Raw genomic sequence first — 23,531 nt, 5'->3', positions numbered from 1 at the left:
CCATTCAGTACTGCCACGCTGTGCCCATCGCGAGGATGATGCATGGCTGCCGCATCGTGCCAAGTAAGCGTACAGAGGTCGTACCTCAGCACTCTGCTAAGGCTGTGGAAGTCCCCATGCTCGTCGCGCGTGAGGCCGCCAACACAGTAGACCGAGCCATTTAGGAAAGCGGCGGCGCTGGAATATTCCCGAGGCCCGAGTTCACCGTTTGGTAAATCAAACCAGAGCTCGGCACGGGGATCGTATACCCGAATCCTATCTCTTTGTTTCAGAGTAAAGTTTCCGATGACGGCGAACAGGACGTCATGCGGATCCTTCACGTTGTCCTCAGTGACCGGGACAGAGCCTGCGTCGGCGTAGTCTAGGCGGGGACGCATCGCGTCCTCCGACACGGGGCCGGACATCTACGTAGATGTCGTCCTGCGACGTCCAGCCGTGGGTGAAGACGGCACGGAGGTATGGGCTCGCTACTGCTCTCGTGCCACAGCAACAATGAAAACAGTGAGCCAGGACCAAACTGTTGAAGCGACCAACGTTAAACTAAAGTAGGCCTAGATGATGCCTCCGTCTCCTTCTGAACTGAGACCCTCTCTGCTCTGCCCTAATATAGCGGTGCTCCCGCCTCCCGCTGACAAAGATTCTACCCTGTGCCAAAATCCTCCAGGACCAGAGTGTGCAAGCGACCAAGAAACCTTTAATACCTCAATCTGACTTAGCTGCACGAATATCAACATGCGTTTATGTGATTAAATATGAACAGATATATAGACATGATATATATCTATATCTATATATAGATATATTTACCAACCCATTCAGTCCAATGAGGGCTCGGCACTACATTTTGCAAGAGGAGTCCCAAGCTTTGACTTTTAAGTGTGTAAGCTTCGAGTTGTGAAAGCACCGGTCAGTCAAAGAACAACACCAACACCAACAACAACATTGCAGGCACATTTAATTCCCAATAAACATAGTTATTTTTCTTTTATTGAAATCTGTGCAATCTTTTTTATGCTTCGTCTGAGGGGTTTAGAGTTCGTCAGAGGGCTCAGAGTCTGCCGGATCGGCTCTTAGCAGGCTCACACGATAGCCATGCTGTGTGTCCGCGGCCCAGGCCCACTGTCACCATCCGTGTACTGCTCGAGCGCGTCCTCCACGGTGCTCGGGCTGACGGGCACCCTCATCAGGTCGACGTCCCGCGTGACGGCCAGAGTCAGTGCCTGCTTGTCAATGTAAGCAGCGGTGTTTAGGTTGGCGGCTCCGCGCCTGGCTATGATCTCCACCGCAGCCGCCAGCGCGTCGGGCTGGATGCGCCCGCGCAGCGAGCTGAGGAGATATTTCATATTGCCGATCTCGCAGACGACGGCATCGATCTCCCTGTCGTACTTGGTGAGCTCCGCATCGGGCAAGGAGTCGATCAGGGCTCGAGTCCTGGCACGACGGGATGCCTCGCACTGCTTCTCGAGCGCCGCTATGGACTTACAGGTCATGGAGATGGCGATGTCGAGCTCGGCCTCGCTCTTCTTCTCGTAGCGCAGTAGGGACTCGCGTGTACGGCGGTGGATAAATATGGTGGCGAAAAAGTTGGCGCCGCAGAACATGGCGAGAAACGCAAGCTCGGCCAGGCCCCGGGAGATCTTCTCGCCGGGTCCTTGGCGGCGCCAGCCGTGCATCTCAGTGGCAGATGTGGCGCTCTTGTGTGCTGACGTTGATGAGCCTCGAAAGCACCATGCCTGTGATGTTCTTGGCGGCGTCGGCAGCGGTGTACGTGAAGAATCCCGTCCCGCTGATCCTCGGCGCTAGCTCACTCAGGAGGCCTGCGCTGCCGATGTCTCGCTGCTTGAGGGCCTTGTCCGAGGTGACGCCGATGCCATAAGTAGAGCAGAAGGCCACACCGAGGGACGCCTGCAGAAGATTAGGGCACCGCATGCCCTGGGCCCGATCCACTGCGTCCTTGAAGGGGTCACTGTTGAATCCGTCGAGGCGACGATCGAGCTCGGCCACCGGCTCCGCTTCGCAGAATAGCTTGATGGTCGGCCGAGGGCCCGAGCCCGCTCGCCGCTTGTGCCTGTGCAGCTCGCAGACACGATACACGGAGCTGAAGGGCCATAACAGCGTAGGCATGCAGCTGTACGAATGTGTGCCGGCCAGGGGGTCGACCCGGAGCTCTTCGTTCAGGTCCTCGGAGCGACCGCGGATGAACAGGTATGGCCTGCGGTAACCGGCAGAGCCGTCAGACTCGGGGCAGAAGCCGTTGTAGGCGTCCGCCACCACCATGGCGTATGGGTCAGACTTGGAGAGGCTCACGTCACCGCCGACTATCTCCTTCATGTACATGTTGGGCACGTGGATGCCGGGCGAGTCAAGCTTTTCCGGCATCACCAGCGACTCGCACGACTGCGTGATGGTGGTCTCCCGGTGGTTGTTGCAATCTGTTGGTTGGCACATGATCTTGGTTCCCAGGGTGAAGTGCAGCGACTTCTGCTCGATGAGCGTGGCGCCTACGCCTGTGAAGCGGACGCCGCGGAACAGTAGGTAGGACAGACCCGAGTAGTAGTGCCGGTCGAAGTGCTCCAAGATCACGCGCCGGGTCAGCAGGGTGGTGTAGTGCGCGGCCAGCAGCACTTTGGGCAGGTCCAGCGGCAGGTCGCGCAACATCTTTACCCTCAACGCCCAGGGGTAGGCGATGACCGAGGTGCTGCTGAGGCCCAGGTCGCTGAATTGTTTCGGCTCGGTGGCCGTCGGCTCGAAGTGTCCAGAGCGGTCCACGCAGCCTTTGGGCTGCACCTCGGCGAAGATGTGATCGAAGCCCTCCAGTCGGCCGACCGTGAGCTGCAGGCCCTGCTGTGTGCCGAGCTCATTGCCTAGGTTGGCGTCGGCGTCGCGGTACACCAGCGGGTGCTGGGTTGGGCCCTGCAAAGCGGACCCGTCTTCGGTGTAAGTGTAGGGCCTGGCGCCGAGGACGGGCAGGACGACCCAGTACATGAAGTTGCAGTAGTCGACATCGTCCAGGGTGAAGTAAGCCGGGTAGCCGTATCCGTCGTATGCGGTGGCTAGGGCTCCCTCAGGCGGTTGGCAGAACAAAGGCAGCGAAGCCACCACGGTGTTCTTGCGGCGGTCGCCGACCACGCGCTCGAAGAGCTTGAGGATTGAGCGCTGGAAGTTGTCGAATTTCTGCAGCACTATTGCGCCGGCGACTGTGGCCCCAGGTCTGTTCAAAAAGCGAGCCATAGCCACTGCGGCGATGGGGTCGGCGAAGACGGCGGACAGCTGGCGACCGGCGCCGGCCACCAACAACCTCTCTAAGGTTTGCTCGTCAAAGTAGGGATCATCGTAGGCTTTCCGCTTGATGTCTATCACCGCTTTGGCGCCGCCCGAGTAGTTCAGGCCCTCCCGAATGAACTTGAGGTAAGACTCGATGCCAAGGGCCTCGGGCGACTTGCCCAGCATGCTGACAAGCTCGCTACCGATCTGTACAAACTCGCCATGGACGTTGTTCATCAGTGACGAGTTGTACAGGGCCACGCGTGGCCTCACGACCCAGTGCGTGGGCTCTGCGAGGGCGCCCGCATTGTTCACGGGCATCGCCATGTACCGCGGGCAGAACTCCAGCACGCAGGCGGCGTTGGCTGTCTTCGTCACCCAGGTGTCCTCGTGGCCCAGGCGAGCCAGCTGGGCCACCCGTACACCGGGCTGGCCGCCGAAGGTGGTGATGATAGCCCGCTGCAGGGACTGGACGCGCTCGGCGCTAAACAGCTCGGGCGGGTTCGCCTGTTCGTGGATATCTCTAAGCGAGACTTCTACGATCTTGCCGTCGTACTGCGTGACGTAGGAGACATTGGGCGATCGACACGCGACCAGGCTGGAGTTGATCTCGCCGGTACTCGTGTTCTCGCCGAGGATCTGGCTGGGCCTAATCCTGGTCACGGCCGGCGCCAGGCAGCCCACTGTGCAGTACTCCCACTTGTGCCCCTCGGCGTTGGAGAAGGCTTTGTTCTCCATGGACGTGTCGTCGGCGGAGCCCTGTTCCAACTGCGTCGTGGCGACGCGGATGATGGGCACGTTGGACGACCTGCCGCCGCCGATCGACATGACCGGCATGGTGACTCTGGACTCCCGCTGCTGCGCCGAGGTGTCCATGAAGGCCAGGTGATCTGGCGCGGTGCTGCCCGACGTCGGGGGGGCAGCGTACTGCAGGACATACTCGCAGCTACGGTCCGCGGTCAGCGTCTCCTGTGTCAGGTTGTACGACATGTACTCGGGGGTGAGGTTCTTTTCCAGCGTCTCGCAGGCGGGGATAGCCCGGTACATACTGTCGCCCATGACCAGCACCTCGTCCCTGTCACTGTTGAGGATCCGGCGGACGTTCTCGAAAACGCCATTGGCGGCGCTGGGGCAGATGTTGACGATGCCGCACATGAGCTCGGTGAGCACGAGGACCCAGTACAGCCGGTCGGTGCGACTTTGCAGCTTGTTGCGGCGCAGCAGCATCTCGACCAGCGTTGGCTGCGCCGAGCAGCATCGCAGCACGGCCATCATCATCATGAGCTCCCACGACGTTTTGGCCGTGGTGAACTGGAGCTGGCATTTTTCCTTGGCCTCCTTGCGGTTGATCATCATCAGCTTACTGCCGAACGTGAGCGTCACGAAACGGGTGATCATGGTAAACACCTGCTTGTACTCCCTGGTCTGAGCGCCGTTTCCGGTCGAGTCGTAGGCACCCTCCTGGGCTTCGCGCTGGTCCGTCACGAGGAACTTTCTGACGAACACGGTCGCCTGGGGCACGTGGGCCTGCGGCACCACCGTCTTGAAGACCAGGCCGGCGAGCTGGACTAACATCTCCTCCTGGTGCTTGAACAACGACGCTCCCATGGCCGACGCGCCAACCTTGGCAACGTGATCCGTGTTGATGGACGAGTTCCCCGCCCCGGGCCCGAACATGTGCTCGATCATAGCCTCTGCGAACGCTGCTGACTCGAGGATTGTCGGGACCGCCGGCGCCTCTCTGATGGCGATGGCGGGCCTAAAGCCGAATGAGTTAGCATGTACTGTAGTGCTCATCTCGGCGGAGGGAGGGGAGAGGGTGTGCTCAAGGCTCGGGCGTCGCTCCCTGGGTCAGACGATCCTAAGGGCGACGTTTGAGAGTCTGGGGGGGGTAGCGGGGCGCTTCTTGACACGCTTTACGGGCAACAGACCGCAGACTCTATCCTCGATGGCAGTCAAAGATGCGGTCATTCTCTTCTCGGCTCGCTCTGCCTTTGTTAGTAAGGTTTGATCAAACGGAGACTCGCGGGCCCGCCTGGAAAAATAGAGCGAGGTTATGGTCTTCGCCACGGCTCCGTGCAACTTCTCAGTCTCCCTGTCTTTACGAGCCTTGTCGGCGCGTCCCAGGAGTTCTCGATCGCTTTCGTCCTCATCCTCATCGTCTTCTTCGTCCAGGCCTCCCTGGAGGTAGCTGCTGGAGCTGCACAGGCAGCATAAGAGTCTGACCAAGAAACACGGCATGCTCGCGGGCTAGGACGTCATGGATCGTCATACCGGCCCCGCTGATAGCTGTTAGTAATGTTAATTAACCCACCTCGGGCTAGCCCTGCACGAGACTATCGAACACAATACAATCAGACACAACACACTGAGACAGCACTTTCGAAAGGCTCTTTATTCGACGCTCAGCAACACCATACATAGGCAAAATATTAAGAAAAAAATAACTGACAGACACAGGTGTAACGAGAGAGTGAGCTTATGGACAAGGAAGAGGCTAAACTGGCGGCGATAGCCCTAGCCAACCGGCAGCAAGAGCCCTTTCGGGGAAGCTGGGGCAGGTCGGGAGGGCGGCGTGGAGCACAGCAGCCGCAGCTGATCGCGGTGCACAGGGCGCCGCACAGGAACGCCGAAGAGCAGGCCCGGGTGGGCGACGATCCGCAACTCAACATTGTCATCGACGAGATCGTCAACTCGTTCAGCCCACACCTGTCACTGGAACTGCTTCTGTACAATGTGCTGGGCAGCAACTGCGAGAGCGCGTCGGCCCTGGTGCGCTTCCTGGTCACGCACTACTCGTCCAACCAGGTGTGCGACCACATCAGGGATACTCTGAGGAACCTGGTGCGCTGGATCGTCCTCCAGGGCTTTGTGCCCTGCTCCTTCGTGCCCTGGAGGCAGGTCCGAAACCTGCGCATGGGCCTGTACGGCAGGACGGCCCTCGTCAATGTCATCCGGTGCTCCGGGAGAGGCTTGGGCTCAGGCGTGGGAGGCATGGCCTCGGCGGGGGTGAGCCCGAGGGACGCGGCGGCCGAGGCCGCTCAGGAGCAAGAGGCTCACAGGACTGTGCTCGGGCTGCTGCTCGACGTGCCCGTCGGCATGCTGACGGATCAGCTGAAGAAGCTGATGGCGCGCAGCTTGCCCAGCGATCTCACGGCTGTGGTGTGTAAGCTCATCGGCGATTGGATTCGGGAGGACTGGGAGCGCGGCAACTTCACGACCGACACCGCCATCAAGATCTCCGTCGTGTCCCTGTGGGAGGTGGTAAAGACGCTGGAGCACGGCCGGTGCCCCGTGGTGCCTGAGTGCAGGCCTTCGGGATGTCTGGCTTTCTACGACCCGGTGACGGAACAGGTCACGGCTTCAGTCGACGGGGCCGTGTACGTGCACGCGTCGGTGTGGCGGGGCGACGCGTCCGGCGGGCCGCTGTTCACCCTGGCCAGGGGGGCGTACGCCACGGTCAAGGGCTGGTCGACGCTCTTCGAAGACACCGCCCGGGGCTTGCGCACGTCTTCCAGCAGGCGCATCTACACGTCTTCGGTGCCGGCGTTGCAGTCTTCGGCCGTCGGCCGGCTCGCCGACGTTGTGCTGTCGGCGAGGCGCGACGGCACCGGCGGCCACTCGGCCAGGGCGCCCGTCGACGCAGTAACAAACCTCCTGCTCAACGACAACAGGTCCGACCCATTCGGCCTGACGTCAGAGACGCTGCACGATGTGCTCTTCAGGCCCGGGGCCGACCCCTCGGCGCACAGGTCGGCTTCCCTGTCGCACAACCTGAGCGCCATGCTTAGCTCCATGGTCGAGGACAGCAAAGACTCGGTCGTGCTCAAGGAGTTCCTGAGGGTCGTGTCCCACGACCCAGACGGGGCGCTGCGTGGGCTCAAGGCTCATTGTGACACCTTCAAGGACGGCAGGCTGATAGGGGCTGCCGAGGCGGCCGTGAAGCGGATGACAGCCGCGGATGCCGTCGAGTCTGTCCAGGAGCCCGTCACGGACCTGGGCCCCGACGTCAGACTGCTGTGCCACTACCCGTCGGCGGTGAACATCGCCCAGCTCGAGGAGATCCTCAGCGTGTGGACCAACTTCTGGCGGAGCACGCTGTCGGGCTTCAGCCAGTTCAACCGAAGGCACAACGCCATCCAGTACACCAGCAGGAACCAGGCCCGTGAGCTGGACTCGGGATCGCCCAGCCACGTGTTCCACAATGTCCTTGTCGAGCTGCTCAACACCTCGGGACGCAGCTTCGCCGACAGCCTGGCGGGCAGGAGACCCGACGGCTCTCTGCCCGTCAACGAGATCATGCTGGCCCGTGACAGCCTGAGCCCCTCGGCTTACGGCTTGCTGCTAGCCAACAAGCTGGGGCTCAGCCTGTCTGACGTAAAGCACAGGAACCCATACGACAGCGGCGATGATGACGATGAGCACCCTGTCGTCACATTAGCGCACATGTCAATCCGCGAGGATGGGCGGGCTGGCGCAGGCCGGCTGCGGCAGGAGGAGATAGACGGGGATCGAGCGCTGCAACGTCGGGGATATGGGGAGCCCTGTGCATACCGGCCACGTCGCTGGCAACGGCAGGGGCCTCGGGATGGGCTGGGGGGTCGCCACCGGCGACGGTACAAGGTTCTCGGTCGGGACCACCAGCAAGACCCGGAGGAGTCGCGGGGCGCGCCCTCGCGCGAGACAGCCGGCTTCCGAGGGCTGGGATACACCGCGCAGAACTCTGCTGAGTATCGATGACAGGCGCCGGTGCGGTCGCTGAGATGGCCAAGGGTAGCCGACGGCTGAGCTGCCGGCCGGGAGCCGAGGAGGAGGGTTTCCTACGAAGACTCTGTAGACTCTTGCTGCCTTGCAGGCTCTTTGACCTGAGCCTAGTGTTGTTGGTCTGTCCTGAAGCTCGAGTAAAGCTGTTGTTGGCAAACCCACGTGCCCTGTGTGCTCTGTGTCTTTTTTTCACTTTAGGGGAAGCCAGCTCAAGTTTCTCGGTCTCAGGCTCAGCTTCCGGAGGTCGCCCCAGGCTCAACGCGTCAACGGCCAGGGCTGCGTAGCGGCTCATCGGGTCGACGTCGGGGTGGCAGCGGCTCAGCAGTCGATTGCCGTCGATTGTCACGTCGGACATGGAGACGTTGTCGAACATCAGAGCCAGGAATCCTTTTGGCTCCAAAGTCGCACGGCCCGGCAGGCTCCAGAGGGGCTCCAGGCTGAGCTCGCTCACTTGGTAGAGCGACACCCTGAGCCACACCGAGAGTGTCTGAAAGGGCGCCAGGAGGTGTAGCGCTAGCTCGAACGAGAGGTGCTCCCGAGCCAGGGTGATCAGAAAGTTGTTGATCCGCTCGATCGGGTCCATATTGTTGGCAAAGAACTTCTTGTGATCCGGCGAGGCGGCGTATCTCACAAACTCTGCATTCTCGTCGTTCACCACCACACCTACTAGGTGCTGGAACGAGACGGGGCTGTTGCCCAGCCGCTGCTGGGTTGTCCTCTCCTGAGGCGGCTGAGGTCGTTGCTGCTGTTGCGTGTGCCGCTGAGCCATAGCTAGTTGTCAATGATCCTTCTCAGCGTTAGGCACAGTTCGTCGAGATGGTCGCAGAAGCGCTGGTGCGTCTCTATGTGGTCGTCGACGTGGAGCGAGCGCAAAGAGCCGGCGAGCTCCTGGGTGCGATCGAGGCACCGGCCTTTGTAAATAGGATCGGTCCAGCCCGAAGAGCTCGGCACGACCCATTTGTGGGAGCCGTCCGATCCGGCCGTCCTGCGAGCCGGCACACGGACACCGCGGCAGACGATCTCGTTGAGCGCGTGAAACCAAAAGTCCTGGAGACGGAACGACTTGCCGCACGCCGGGCATTTTGCTTCGCTGAGGAGCCCCTCGGGCGGCCTTCGATCGGAGTCGGCCTTGCGGAGGATCGACCTGGCCTCTGGCAGGACGATCCTCGGGAGACCGAAGGTCGCTGTGGCCCCGTCGTCTCCCGTCGCCTCCAGATGCATGTAGCCAAACAGACGGCCCGTCTCCAGGTAGAGGAACGTCCACTCGCCGTCCAGCTCTGAGGCAGATGCCTCCGCTGCGCCGCGTGAGCCCTCAGTCAGGTTCATGCTCTCGAGCGCCTGGACGCATTCCTCCACCTCTAGCAGCATCTTCTCGCTCGTCGTCACCAGGTCCCTGAGGCCTATACGGTGAGCGTGCCTGGCGGCCCGAGCCTTGACACTAGTCGACGAGAGACCCGCCGCAGCCAACATATTCCCGTAGTGCCTGTTCGCTATATCCGAGATCTTGGAAACGTATAGAAGACACGGAGGGGAAGCTGTCGGGGAGGTGGACGCCGTGCTGCTCGACATGATGCCAAACGTTGATGATAAGCTCGGCCCTGGCCTGGAGCTTGCTCTCCGCCCGCAAGTATGCCTCGTGGTCGAGTATGAGCTGGTGGTGCAGCTCGCTGGGGTTGTCGAGCAGCCAACTGGCCAGGTGCACGAACTCAGGGTTCTTGATGTGGTAGTTCATCAGGACCTTGTCCTGGAACCACGAGCATTCACTCTTGTACCTGGTGTCGAACGCATCGCCTACGTCGCGGCTGTACTGTGCCCAGTACTTGGGCGAGCTGCGGTCCCGGATCCCGGCGAACCACGTCTCGGTCAGGTAGAGTAGACAGAGCTTCTCCTGTGAGGTGAGCATGCCGTGACGGTCCTGAGCCAGTTGGCAGCAGAGCCTGTTGAAGTGCACGTTGAGCTCGACCAGATGGGCCACCTTGTCGAGGGCGTTGGGCAGCTCGACCTCGACATTCTTGACATTCTGGGAGTTGATGGCCATGGACGGGAAGAGCTGGTGGCTCCCGCTCTCGCACACATTGACCGATGAGAAGAAGAAGGGCGTGTGGAACTTGGGGTTGTTTGTCTTCATTTTCACCACCACCGTAGCGGGGTTGGCCACGCCATACAGGTAGCACGTGAGATTCTCATTGCTGACCGTGAACGCTTTGGCCGAGGTGACGGCCCGGCCCTGGGCCAGCGACACGGTCTCGAACATGCTCCTGAAGTAAGGCTGCCAGGAGTGCTTGGCGTTGGACGTGTAGTTGGCACTGCGGCTCACGTCGGACGTGAACTCGATGCAGGTGTTCCTGTAGCCGTGCTGCGAGCATAGCCTCTTCTTGTCCGAGACGAAGCGGAGCCTAGTTAAGTGCTGCGTCTTTGTGGTGTTGGACTGCACCTCTGCGTACTTGCGCAGCGCCTGGGAGAAGACGCGCGAATGGAACTGCTGGTTGCCCACAGTGTTGACGTGCATCACGTGGAGCAGCACGTCGCCGGCCAGGCGCACCACGCAGCTGCCTGTGTCCCTCAGCAGCTCGCTAGGGCTTTTCGAGTTCTCTAGCCGACGAGCTGGCGCCGCCCCAGCCCCAGTAGGGCTTGGGGCAGTAGAGCCAAAAGAGAGGCAGTCGGTGCACGTCGGAGTCCAGGCACCAGAGGCCAGCCAGCCAGCACAGCCGAGACGTCCGTGACTCGTACAGCCTATTGGCTGTGGCGCGCGGGTCTCTGCGTCCGAAGGCAGAGATCGGACACCGACGACCCCGCGAAGGCCGCTGCTTGCGGACCTTGTGGTGCGCTCGTGGCTTGTGTTCGAGGCCATGGACGAACAGTGCGGTCTTGAGCTCCTGGGGGCACAGTGCCAGTGCGGGCTCAGAGCGGGAGAAGAACTCCTCCAGGTTGAACAACAGCAGCGCTCGATGGCCCGCATATGTCAGCGCCAAATGGGTCCACAGCAATTCGGCTGCGACCTTACAAGCCGGGGAGACGTCGGGCGAGCGCGAGACACGCCCCCAATCGGCAGGCACGTCAGCCGAGAGGTTAGCGGCCAGGTACTCCAGGACTCTGATCTTGAATAACGTGGCCTTGTGGAGCCGTGTGGCGCGTAGTTCTGCGGCCAGGGCCACTGCGTTCTGCCGGGCCTCGTCGTGCTTCGCCGTCAGGAAGCAGAGGCGACAGTACACGGGCACCATCTTGTCCAGGAAGTCCAAGGGCGCGACGCTCGAGGACCACAGGTACGCAAAGCCCCCGTGTAGCCGCTCGTCGAAGTCGACATAGGCCAGACGTTGCGGCGACCAGACAGTTCGGCCCAAGACCAGGAGCCTGTAGTCGGCAAGGCAGTCTATTAAGTGCCTGGAGGGGAGTACAGCACCCTCAAGCTGGGCCCCTCCAGCGGCAGCACTGGCCACTATCTCGTCAACCAGGTAGCCTAGGAAGGTGGCGTAGTCCCTTATGCAGACGTGCGGCCCCGGCCAGGTCGGAAGCGGGGTGCCCGCCCGGTTCTTCGTGGCCTCAGCCATCCTTGCCTGTTACGGCGGGCTACCTGACGGGGAGCGTGATGGAGGAGGCAGCGTCGAACGGTCGACCAAGAGACCCAGGACCGATGGAGAGCACGACGAGATGAGGTCCCAGCAGAGCGCCGGGCCAGGGCCCCTGGCCGGCGAGTACGAGCAACTGTACGGAAAGCTCAGGGCTAAGCTGGTCGATCTGCAGCAGCTGGTGCGAGGCAAGGTGTCGACGATCACCTCCCGGGCAGAGTCCTACGCCTTTATGAACGTATACGGGCTGTGCTCGCTGGAAAGGTCCGTGCAGCCGACCTACGGCGGCGCAGAACCAATCAGATGCAAATTTAGCAATGTCACGGCGCACCCGGGCGGCAGGCCGGGGCTGAGCTTCGGCGTCGGCACCGTATTCGGGACACTAAACCCTATCTTGAGCGCGCGGTCGGCCCAGGGCGAGATACAGCTCACGCGCTGCTGCGAGGCCGATTACCAGAGGAGCGTCGAGGAGTATGTCAGGCTCCAGTCGGTGGCCGGCCAAAGGTACCAGAGAGCCAGCGGGGACGACCTGGGCCGCAGCGTGGGGAGCTTGGAGAGGCGCTTCACCCTGAATGTCAGGGAGGACCTCCATACGCTAGGTTGCGCATACGGGCAGCTGCTGGCTCTGGTCGAGCTGCTGCACATCAACCTCCTGCTCTTTCTGCACGGCTGAGGCCCAGGTGCGGGTTCAAAGTCCTGGGTGATGTCGAGATGGGCTTCGATCTGGAGTCAGACGATGAAAATGTATAACAGCACCAACCGCTGGGAGAGCGTGTGTGTGTGTTCTATTCTGTAACTTGGAAATAAACAAAGCAAACATGGCAAGACACTGAACATAGTTTACTGTGCTTTATTGCCCAAGATCTGTCACACTACAATACATGTACAGTACACAAAGCACATAAGCGCCCACCCCAGGTCTACGCTACAGCCTTTCAGTCTTCGCTGAACAGCCGGTGGTCTCGCTCGGTGCTGCGGCGCTGACTGGCCGGAGCCGGGCCTGACTATGATCAGGTAGGCGACCGTGCGCTCTACTTTGCTCAGGTAGGTCAGCGAGAACCTTATCGTGGTGAGCCGCAGCTGGCGGTTGTAGCCGGCCGGCGTCTTCGCCTGTAGAGCGCAGCCGATGAATGGCGTTGGTACAGTGCGTTATTGAACATGTAGTTCCTGTAGCTCAGGTCTTTTGTGTCGGTGTCCCTCGTCTGGCGTCTGCTGCGCGTAACCCTGAAGTTGACACAGTTGGGTGTCATGCAGCCGAACACCTGAGGGCAGAAGCAGCCGATCCAGGGGAACTCTTTGCGCAGGGCCCGGGTGATGGTGGGCCGGTAGCAGTTGAGCACGGTCACATGGCCGGAGCCGGGGCTGACGATGATCAGGTAGGCGAGCGTCTGCTCGGCGGCGCTTGGGTAAGTGAGCGAGTACATCATCCACGTGAGCCACAGCTGACAGTTGAAGCGGGCCAGAGTCTTGTCGTCGAGCTCGTCGTTGTTCCTGGTCTTGAGCTCAAACAGCACCGTCTTGCGCGTGACTGTGTCGTAGCCAACCATGTCTACCTCGGTGCTGAGGCCCCAGTGTTCCCGGATGCCCGTGCACCCCTTCCAGCAGTTGTTGTGGTAGGTGGCCGGCACACCGGGCGGGGAGTTGGCCTTCGGTTTGTCGGGCCTGGGGATGTTGGCCACCTTCACGCCGCCTTGAAGTGGCTTAACATTGAGCGCGGCCAAGTGCCTAATGACCCGCCTGGTGACCAGGCCGACCTCGCTCATGGTCTTCTTGTTGTTGAAGACGTCCTTGCAGTCCTGATCGATGGCGTTACCCACCGCCACCGACAGGTCTAGCCTGTTCCATACCTTCTGGGTGGTGACCGGCGTCAGCGTGTCGGCCCGCCAGCGGAGCAGGAGGTCACTGCGGAACAGTTGTGCTATTCTCTCCTGGATGTTGAACGTGCGTGTCATGTATTTGGGCAGCCACTCGAGCTGGCTGTCGGGAGTTGAGCTGAAGTGTTCGAGCACCAACTTGAAGATGTACGTGCTGGTCATGTTGACGCGCCTGGCCCTCCTGTACGAGTATACAGCCTCGAGTTTACGCGTAATGCCCGGCACTGCGTACCAGCGGCTGTCCGCCATGGAGCGGGCGTACAAGCCCTTGTTCTGAAGGGTTGCGAACGTGATCGCAGGCTCTTCGGGGATCATCGTATTAAATGTCCGGGAACCCGGCTCTCTGTCTGTCTGGACCACTCCGCATTATTAGTGGTTCTCCTGTCCCGAGCGTGACGAACATGCAGTCGTACCGTAGGGGAGACAGCGCTGTGATCCCTGTCGGCCGGCCGGCCCTCAAAGACCGCATTGTGTCGGCGCTGCAGAGCGTGAGCAGATTCAAGGGCAACTTGGCCGTCACTCCCGAAGTCATCAGAACGCTCGTCGTGTGCTTCTTGGTCCTGCCCAACAACGTGCTGTACCTGCTCGACAGCACCAACGGCAACGCGCCTGGGTTCCAGCGCACGCGTTGCACTAACGATCCGCAAGACGGCGAGGTCGAGGAGCCTGCCTACGGACAGGTCTACCTCAGAAGCGGCATAGCCACGGTTGTGCTGGGCTGCGCCTCACTCGTCATCTCCATCGTCTCCAGCTACTTCGCCGGCCTAAGCAAGTGGAAGTTGGCCACCAAGTACGGGCTCAGCAAAAGCGTGACCGACGGCAAGAGCACCCTGATCGTCTTGGTCTGCCTGGGGATAGGCAACGTGGAGCTCATCATGGCCGTGGTGGCAGGCTGCATGGAGCTACTGTACCGGCCCCTGGTCAACTCTCTCACCAGGTGGCACAGCATGGAGTACTCCATTGCCATCATCAACATTGTGGTTGTGTTTGCCCACGTCTGGGGCTCACTTGTGATCGTCAGAAGCGTACTGGGGCTCAAGAACGACCTGGACGATGATACCGAGTTAGCCGCTGGGACCTACTGCGCGCAAAACCCAACTCATCAGCCGTACACTAACTCCAACTACGCCGGCTATTGTGCCACCAACTCGTCCTCGACCTACCGCCCCGAGTCATCCGTATTCCAACGGCAGCACTAGGACCACGGCGAAGCGGGAAACGGGCGGCATGCAGTCCATGTACAGCCCCCGGATCGCCTGTGCGCGCTATCCCAGAATACCGAGAGGTGCAACGTGGCCTGTCTCTCTCTGTGTGTATGTGTGTGTGATGCTTGTGTACCGTCAGGTGTCTAGCTGTCAACTGTTTTTTTTTCTTTTTTGGATTAGTGTTGGCCTTTGTCTTTCATTTTCTGTACTGTATCCTAATGTCAATAAACATCACACAACACCTTGTCCCCGGTTTCTGAGCGTTTTCTTTTATTGATCACTTTACACGACATTGAAATGAAAAACAGACAAGAGTCTACGTCTATCAGCAATCTACAGGAAATTATAAAAAGTCCGTCCTCTGACAGATATATGTCATCCTCTAACAAATCTGTGCGGCTCCGAAGAAAAATGCTATCCTCTGACAGAAATGGCTTCCACTGTCAAATCTGTGTGCATTTTGTCAGAGACACACCAAACCCATATTGCTAATGCAGCACAGAATTGCCAGAGGAGACCGAGGTCTACCGGAAGCATTAGTGAACACATACATGTAGTACAGAATGTGACGGCTGTGTGATGATTGTATAAATGTGACCTAACACCATATAACTGAATACAAGGACACACTCAAATAAAGAACAGAAATGGATTTATGTATTATTATTTATTTTCCTTTATCATTATTGATTTATTTGATTTTACTTAGTTAGGGTTAACTCCATCTCGAACAGCGTACGGCGATGAAGTGGAGGTACTTGCTCACTCTCCTCCTTGTGTTTCTTCCCGGGAGTCATCTCCCCCTCCTTCGGCCCGCTGTCTGTTCTGGATCTCGAAGCCTTCGCTGAGGCGGCTGAGGAACTCAAATCTGTTCAGTCCAGAAATGCGCAATAAATATGTGTCTGTTTCAGAACTGGGGGTTGACAATTTCCCTCCATCTTCCGCTGCTCCGTCTCCTCCTCCTTCTGCCTCTTGTGCGTCCAGCAGGTCAAAGCCTTTGTTGATATGTGTCAGTGCCTGAAATCTGTCCTGTCCGCGGACGTGTAATAGATATGTGTCAGGACTGGGGGTTGAACATTTCCTTCCATCTTCTCCTGCTCCGTCTCCTCCTCCTTCTGCCCCCTGTGCGGCAATGGCATCAAGGGCTTCTCCTGCTCCGTTTCCTCCTCCTTCTGCCCCCTGTGCGGCCATGGCATCAAGGGCTTTGTTGATACGGCTCAGTCTCATGTAGGTGTCGTGTCCGCGAACATGCAGGTCAAAGACCAGAGGCTCTACTGATGTAAAGCTCTGCATGTTCAACGTTAGCCGGAAGGAATCTTCGATCTGCCCCACCAGGCAAAAGGGCTGTAGTTAGGCAGGACCTTCAAAAACACCTTATATAGCTGCTCCCTCTTAGTCACAGGGGCCCGGATGCGTCCGGGCATGTCTCACTCTGCTTCTTCGTCAGAGGGGCACAGAACTGTTGTTCTTGTATATGGTGCTGTAACAAGCACTCATTTCTCTGACAAAAATGAGATCCTGTGACAAGTGCTCATCTCTATGACAAGAATCCAAACCTCTCGCAAAAAAATATATCTCTGTTTATATATATTGCTATACATGTACAACCTGGTGTAACGCTTCTCTCTGTCATGACCTGTGAAACGTGTGAAGAATAAAATAAAAAAACACATACTCTGATAATTCTTGTAGAACATAGTTTTTATTTGTGCCATTGGTCAGTTGCACACTCTGGTCCTGGCTCACTGTTTTCATTCCTGCTGTGGCACGAGCGTGATGTCCGTTGTGTACTTGTGAATCCTCGACCCCGGCAGTGTTAGCCTGTGCTACCCAACCAACCTTTTTCGCATCAGTCTTGGTCAGAATCTATCCCGTTGTTTTGAGACAGCTCCGGGTACATCTGCTGCCTAGGTCTCTGGCCATACAGATGCCACGGTACACTTGCCGGTCGTTCAGTGGCACGCTGGGTCACATTGCACGCGTTCTCATCCGGCCCAGTGCGCTCGGGCTGCTGAGTCTGCTGGTGCGGATAGAAGTGGTTCTGGGTCTGAAAGCGGCCTCCTCCGTTTTCCTCGTTATATTGCCGGTGCTCCGAGACTGGATGAGGCTGAACTATCACAGGTGGAGCTGAGGGATTTGGAGAGCTGGACGAAGTCTGCAGCCAGCTCTGGGGTATATCTTTCATGGTGCCACGCACCACATCGGGCCTGCTGCTGCACAGCTTGGTGGTGATGGACCGCCCGCGGGTCGTCTTGCGCGACATGCAGTAGCGGAACAACAGGAAAATGTAGTAGCGGTTCAGCTTCCGCGGGTCCTCTGCGATAACTTGGGGAATGTTCAGGTTCACCTCGTTCATGGCCTTGCACTGCATCCAGTGGAGGTTATCGAGATCGGCCTTGGGCACTGTGCCAGAGTCCTTCTCCCACATGTTCCGCAGGAGGTCAAGCTCTGACTGCTCGACGCTGACGTTGAGCGTCTGCAGCTGCAGGCCGGAGGCAGGAGCCCCGGCCATGATGAGGATCTCGAACAGCTCTGGAGATGCATCGTCGGACAGCACCAGCTCCTCACGTATCACGCTCACCATTATTTACCCCTCCGTCTGAGGATCAGGCTTCCGCAGCAGGCGGGCAGTAAATAGTCGTTGCGTTGTCCATAACTTGCCTCGTTATTGTTCCCTTCTTGACCTTTCTGGCCAATAGGGCGCTGACAGACTGTAGCCTCAGCACTGGGATCACCGAGCTGACATAAAGCTCTTTTGCCCTAATTAGGACCTACACAGGCTGAGTTCATGAGCTGTGAAATAAACAGACTCCAAATGCATGCAGCCTTGTGTGTGTGTGTGTGTGTGTACGGCAGAGGGACTACCATAGGCTCAGACAAAGGTATAGCAACACACAGCAAAACTTTTCTGATCTGTTCAGCCTAATGTATGAAAGTACAACAAAGAATGCAACTTGACTGGTAGATTTACAACATTTATTCTATTGTATGTAACTATTACCACACAATGTTTATTATAAACACAACCAACATAAAAACCAAATAAACTACAACAACAAATCTTCAGTCTTCCTCCGACTCACAGCTTTCTCTCTCTGGCCTCTCCTCCTTCTGAATCCCAGTGTTCCTTGAAGGCCTCGAGTACCATGTCCCTCAGTTCCTGGGGATAGATGAGAATCCTTCTCCTCTAAAATACAGAGAAAACTACACAATGTAAGGACCCGGCAGTGCGTAACATCAATGATGTATACACGAATAGAGAATATCACAAATTAATCGAATTGTTCTGGACAAGCACCTGAAGGTTGAGGGGGCGACGCACAGGCCTTGCCGCTTGCTGCAGGTACCTCAGTGGCAGGGCGGCGCGCTCCGTACTCGAGGCACGTGCGAGTGGCATAGGACTCTGCGACCGATGGGGGGGCCACATACCACTTGGAAGATGTGCCTACACCATGACACATGGCGACGCACACCCGATCCCGCTGCTCTTTGCTGAGCTCACGCTCGGCCTGGTACAAAAGAGTGAGTGTTGAAGATGCCGTCAAATCATACCCTGAGAGGGGAAGCCGAGTCCATATGACAGAATTTATATCTATCAATCTGCCAAACTCACCATCGTTGCGATAGAGGCGCGGATGACGTTGATCGTCACACCACTTATTTTAATCGAGTTGAACACCGTCCCCACCATCTCCCCCAGTTTGGCCATAACTCCCCCGGCCGAGTTAAAGAAGAAGGTAGCCTGGGACTGGTAGCCCGGGAGCGTGTGGCGGATGGTGGCGAACCTCCGGAACCAGGTGTACTCCTCAAGCGTGAGGACAATTCCTGCTTGGCCAAAGGTGCCGGCCGTCTTATGCTCTGCCACCTGGAGTCGTAGACGAAAATGTAGTAGTGTGTTCCAGCCAAAGCCGAATACAGATACAGGAATACACAAAGCGATATGTACAAAACATCTCATGCTTGGTAAAGGTTACCATTACGTACATTGATGACGTACACGTCCTCGTCCTGCTGTGGGTTTTCCACCTGAAGGGGGGTCAAATGTGTGAGCACCCCTTTCCGATGGCCGCTTAGGGAGAATACATACCCCGCCAGCCACCCGACAAAGCGCTTGAGGGCTTCCACGCTGCCTGGGCTTTTCAGCAGTTTCTCTGATACATCGATTTAAAGAGACAGTTATTTCACCCAATATTTCGTATAATGGCTGTGGATCTAGTCGTACGGTCTAGGATATTTCACACTTACCCAGGCAATTGGGGATTCTGCATTTTGCCACTCTGCGGAATTCTTCCAACTGGGCCCTGCTCAGGAGAAACTCTGTAAAGTATTAAATTGCAAAGTCAGATAATTCACATACAAAAAAAAGAAAGAAAGATAAGAAAATTTCATACAAAATGTTGTACTCACTGGCCTTCTCCAAAGCTTTTCGCTGACGATGTCCCAGCAGCTCAGCCTCGAGAGCATCCTGCTCCTTCTTGAGGACTTCCAAAAGGGAGCTAAAGCGGCGAGATCCCAACCTCACCTGAGGATAATAGATAATCCAAAACAAAAAATACATAAAATGCAATTAACAATGTCTGTATGGGTGTCTAAGTAGCTTTGGAAATTGTAAAGTGTTACATTATTACATTGCTGAAAAGTAATCCACTCAACACTGCTACTCATACCCCGTTGAAGGCCTGACTATGCACATAAATCAGGAAAGTCCGCACATGGTACACTCGGGTCTTGATAGTAGGTATTGCAAACTGTGATCGCAGGTCTTTGAGCCACCTAAAACAATATATATATAAGTAGAACTAATGCTCTGGTAATTGACACAGGTAGCAACAACAATCACACCATGGTGTGTGTGTGTGTGTGTCTGCGACAAAAAAAGAAGAAAAATATAACTTACATTTGAAGTTTCCCTGGCTCATCAATATAAGTAAGGGACACATTCAGCCCGCTGTCGCCACTTCCCATGGCCCTGATGAACTCCATTACATGCTTGACCCCCTGCTTGCAGTTCTCTTTTTTTTTCTTTGAGGCATTGGAGTGTAGGCGACTGCTCAGCCAGCGATCGGTGAGGTCCCCTATAAGCAGTAAACAAACACAATAATTGTCAGGCAAATGTAAAGGTGATACAGTCATTATAAAGGTTTGTGCTGAGCGACAAACCGATTGTCATCCTTGCCCGTCGCCCCTCCAGAGCCCTGGGCGGCAGAACCGCTGGTTGGTCGCGCCGCCGGTCTCTTCCCTGAAGGCTGTCAGAGTCTGATTCATCTCGCCTCGGTCTCTTCTTTGCATTTTTTGGGTCCTTGGCGCCCCAGCTGCCACTGGCGACGGCGTCCGCCAATTTACACTCTAAGTCAACCACTAACTTTTTTAGCTCCTTGACCTCATGCCTCGTTGACTTATCCTCTCCCTTCTTTTCTTGCAATTCTTTCAGGCGCTGCCGGATTTCTCCATTTTTCTCTTTAGCCAGTACCTCTTTCCTCTCTTCCTCCTTTAAACGTAGAACATAAAGGGTTTGAAGCTGGAATCGTTATGGTTAAGTTCCAAAATGACCGGTGGTAACTAGAGAAATCTAAAGGTGATGTTAAGAAAGGTGTACAATCATACCCCAAAATCGATGTGCTCAACAGCGAGGTGTATGTCCAGCCTTTTCTTATACTCCCCGGCACACTTTCCTTGGTGGCAGGGCAGTGGTCCAGCGTACCTCAACACAAATCAGTTTTCAATATATGTTCAGCATAATACAGGAATTAAAGAAGCTCTGCCTAGTGCGGTAAAAACATTTTTTTTACTTACCTCCCGTGGTCAAGGGCAAGATAGAGTTTGCGCTCTTCCTTATCAAATATATGGTGGACTTTCATGAGGTGTTCAGGCAGGTTGACCAGCTTGTAGTAGCAAATGGGGCACAATCGAAGTGGCGGCATCTTTCAGGCCTTCAGTTTTTGCGAATATCTGTGCACAAACGCAGACACATTACAATTACAATGAACATAATACTTCTGGCATTCGTAGGAAACAATTGGTAAAGAAAATGTACTTCTAAAAGAAAAAGTAGGTAGCATTTTCGAGCTGGAATCCTATCAATAAAACACTTACAGATTACGCTTCTCCAAGACATGTACAAGACAAGACTCCAAGACACTGGTATTTTATAGCCACCACAGGGAGCATCCTGTCAGAGCGAGACAGAGTTGTCAGAGGATGGTGTTTCTGTCAGGAGATATCTTTGTTAGAGGACAGCCTCTGAAAAACGCCCCTCTTACAAAATCCTCTCCTCCGACAAAAAACTCTTCTCTGACAAAACGCCCGTCGCACAAAATCCTCTCCTCCTCTCCTCTAGAATGGTACAGGTTTTAAGCCCAGTTTTCTGCTCCAGATAGTCTTGTAAAACTAACACCCCCCTGCCCGAAGTATCACTTTCTGTCTTTTCCCTTCTGGTGTGAGGACCTCCAGAAGTCAGATTTTCCCATCAAAGGAGAAAAAAAAACGCATACTCTGATCATATCGAATATTGTTTTTTATTTTTGTCATTGGAACCCCGGTAGTCGCAATGCCGCCTTCGGGCTATTGGCGGATCAGAGTGGACGGCACGGAATTCGACGTCCGCAAGGCCGTCCTCTGCGGCTGCAGCCCATACTTCCGCGCTGTCTTCGCCCACGGTTGGACGTCGCAGGACGACGTCTACGAGATGGACGGCCCCGTGTCGACGAACGCGATGCGTCTCCTCCTAGACTCCGCCGACGCAGGCTCCGTCCCGGTGACCGAGAACAATGCGGAGGAGCTGTTGATAGCGGCGGATTACCTCGGCTTCGCCGGGGTGAAACGCTCCTGCTGCGAGTTCCTGGAGGCGCGGCTCCACCCGGGGAACTGCGTCGGCATCTTTACCTTGGCAGACCTATACCACTGTCCGGACCTGAGGAACGAGGCCTTTCTCTTTATCCTGCTGCGCTTTGAGCAGATCGCCGCGTACTCCGAAGAGTTCCTGGGACTCTCTCTCGAGCGGTTGACGGACATCCTCGGACGGGACGATCTGAACGTGGGGCGGGAGAGCGCCGCGTTCGAGGCCGCGCTCCGCTGGATCGCCCACGCGCCCGAGGAGCGCGAAGGTCACATATCCGCGCTACTGCCCAAGATCCGCCTGGCCCTAATGGCCACGGACTACTTCGTCGACCGGGTGAAGAACCACGGTCTGGTGAAGGACGACGCAGAGTGTGAGGCGATCGTCGCCGAGGCCGAGAGGGTCATGCGTGATGTAAACGCCCAGATTCGGCCGCGCCAGCCACATGCCGTCCTGTTGGCCGTCACTCGAATCAGGTTTGGCGACGGTACAACTTCGAGGATTCGGCTATACGATCCACGTGACAAGTTCTGGGCCAATGTACCAAACAGTGAACTTCGGCCTATGCAAAATTACAGCGCCGCCGCTTTCCTAAATGGCGCTGTCTACTGTGTTGGCGGCTACATGAGCGATGAGAGAGGTTCGTTCTGCATTAACACCAGCGTGCGGAAGTTTGACCTCGGTACCCGTACTTGGCACGATGTGGCAGCCATGCATCATCCTCGCCCAGGGGGGCACAGCTTGGCAGTACTGAATGGCAGTATCTATGCCATGGGAGGCAAGGTAGGAAAGGTACAAACCGAGCAGGATGGGTTCGAGAGAGGCATCGTGCACGACAGTGTCGAACGCTATGATCCTGAGACCGACAAGTGGACTCTGCTCCAACCTATGAACGGGAAGAGGATGCACGCCAGCGCCACAGTACTGAACAACAAAGTCTACATCTGCGGTGGTGTAGTATATCGTCGTGTGACGGAGTATGAGCACTCTTATGAGACACATGAGGTCCTGGACACGGCCGAGTGCTACGACCCAGACACCGACCGGTGGACGAAGATCGCCCGCATGAGCGTCGAGCGTTCCCACTTGGGCGTCATTGCCTACAGACAGCGCATCTACGCAGTGGGCGGCCATGGTTTGGCCGGACGACTGCGCAGCGCCGAGGCCTACGACCCGCTAACCCAGAGGTGGAGCGCCGTGCCCGACATGCCGGAACCACGCACCAACTTCGGCATCGGGGTGGTGGACGACCAGTTGTTTGTATGCGGAGGATCACCCGACAGCTCCAAGGTGGAGAGCTACAAATGGAGTACCAACAAGTGGCACGAAGCCTGCGGGATGGGGGAGGATTGCATTTCAATCAGCTGCTGTGTGGCAAGCGGACTGTCCGACATGGCCGAGTACTCCGTGCCCCGCTACACCACGGCGCGTCTACGCAGTGGCCGGCAGTTATATCGGAACTAGACTGCACAGCGCCGAGGCCTACGGGCCGCTAACCGACACGTGGAGCGCCGCGCCCGACATGCCTCGTCCGCGCAGCAGCTTCGGCATCGAGGTGGTGGACGACCAGTTGTTCGTATGCGGAGGATCCCCCAACAGCTCCAAAGTGGAGCGCTGCGACTGGAGCACCAATGAGTGGCACGAAGCGTGCGGGACCGGGATGAGAGGCATTAGGATCAGCTGCTGTGTGGCACACGGACTGTCCGACATGGCAGAGTACTCACAACCTGGTCTAAAGCTTCTCTCTGTCATGACCTGTGAAACAGTGTGAAGAATAAATTAAAAACGCATACTCTGATCATTCTTGTAGAATATTGTTTTTTATTTGTATCATTGGAACCCTACAACTGCTGTACATAGCGTCAACTCCATGCTCATCACAGAGGTCTATATTTGTCTCTATTTCTTTTCTATGATTTACTCTAGGGGTTTGCTCTGCCCCACCGGTTATTCTCTCTTCATATATTTGTATTTATACCAGAACCCCAGAATGCCAGCACCAATAGCCATCAGCATTAAAACT

At 56.9% G+C, this 23,531-nt stretch overlaps 1 protein-coding gene across 1 annotated transcript; it reads left to right on the top strand.

The window, feature by feature from the left end:
* Positions 1-21,220: 21,220 nt before the first annotated feature.
* On the top strand, positions 21,221-23,279 carry LOC310775846 (kelch-like protein 10; the record flags this gene model as incomplete). The annotated part of the gene is made up of 3 exons (XM_083635973.1): positions 21,221-22,190; positions 22,467-22,643; positions 22,948-23,279. 3 exons carry the CDS (start codon positions 21,221-21,223, stop codon positions 23,277-23,279), a joined length of 1,479 nt encoding a protein of 492 aa, XP_083492099.1.
* Positions 23,280-23,531: the final 252 nt, after the last annotated feature.

Source organism: Poromitra crassiceps (genome assembly GCF_964638095.1).
Source record: "Poromitra crassiceps genome assembly, chromosome: 4".
Classification (NCBI taxonomy): domain Eukaryota; kingdom Metazoa; phylum Chordata; class Actinopteri; order Beryciformes; family Melamphaidae; genus Poromitra; species Poromitra crassiceps.
The sequence above is the reverse complement of the archived record's forward strand: the minus strand, read 5'-3'. Positions and strand labels throughout refer to the sequence as shown.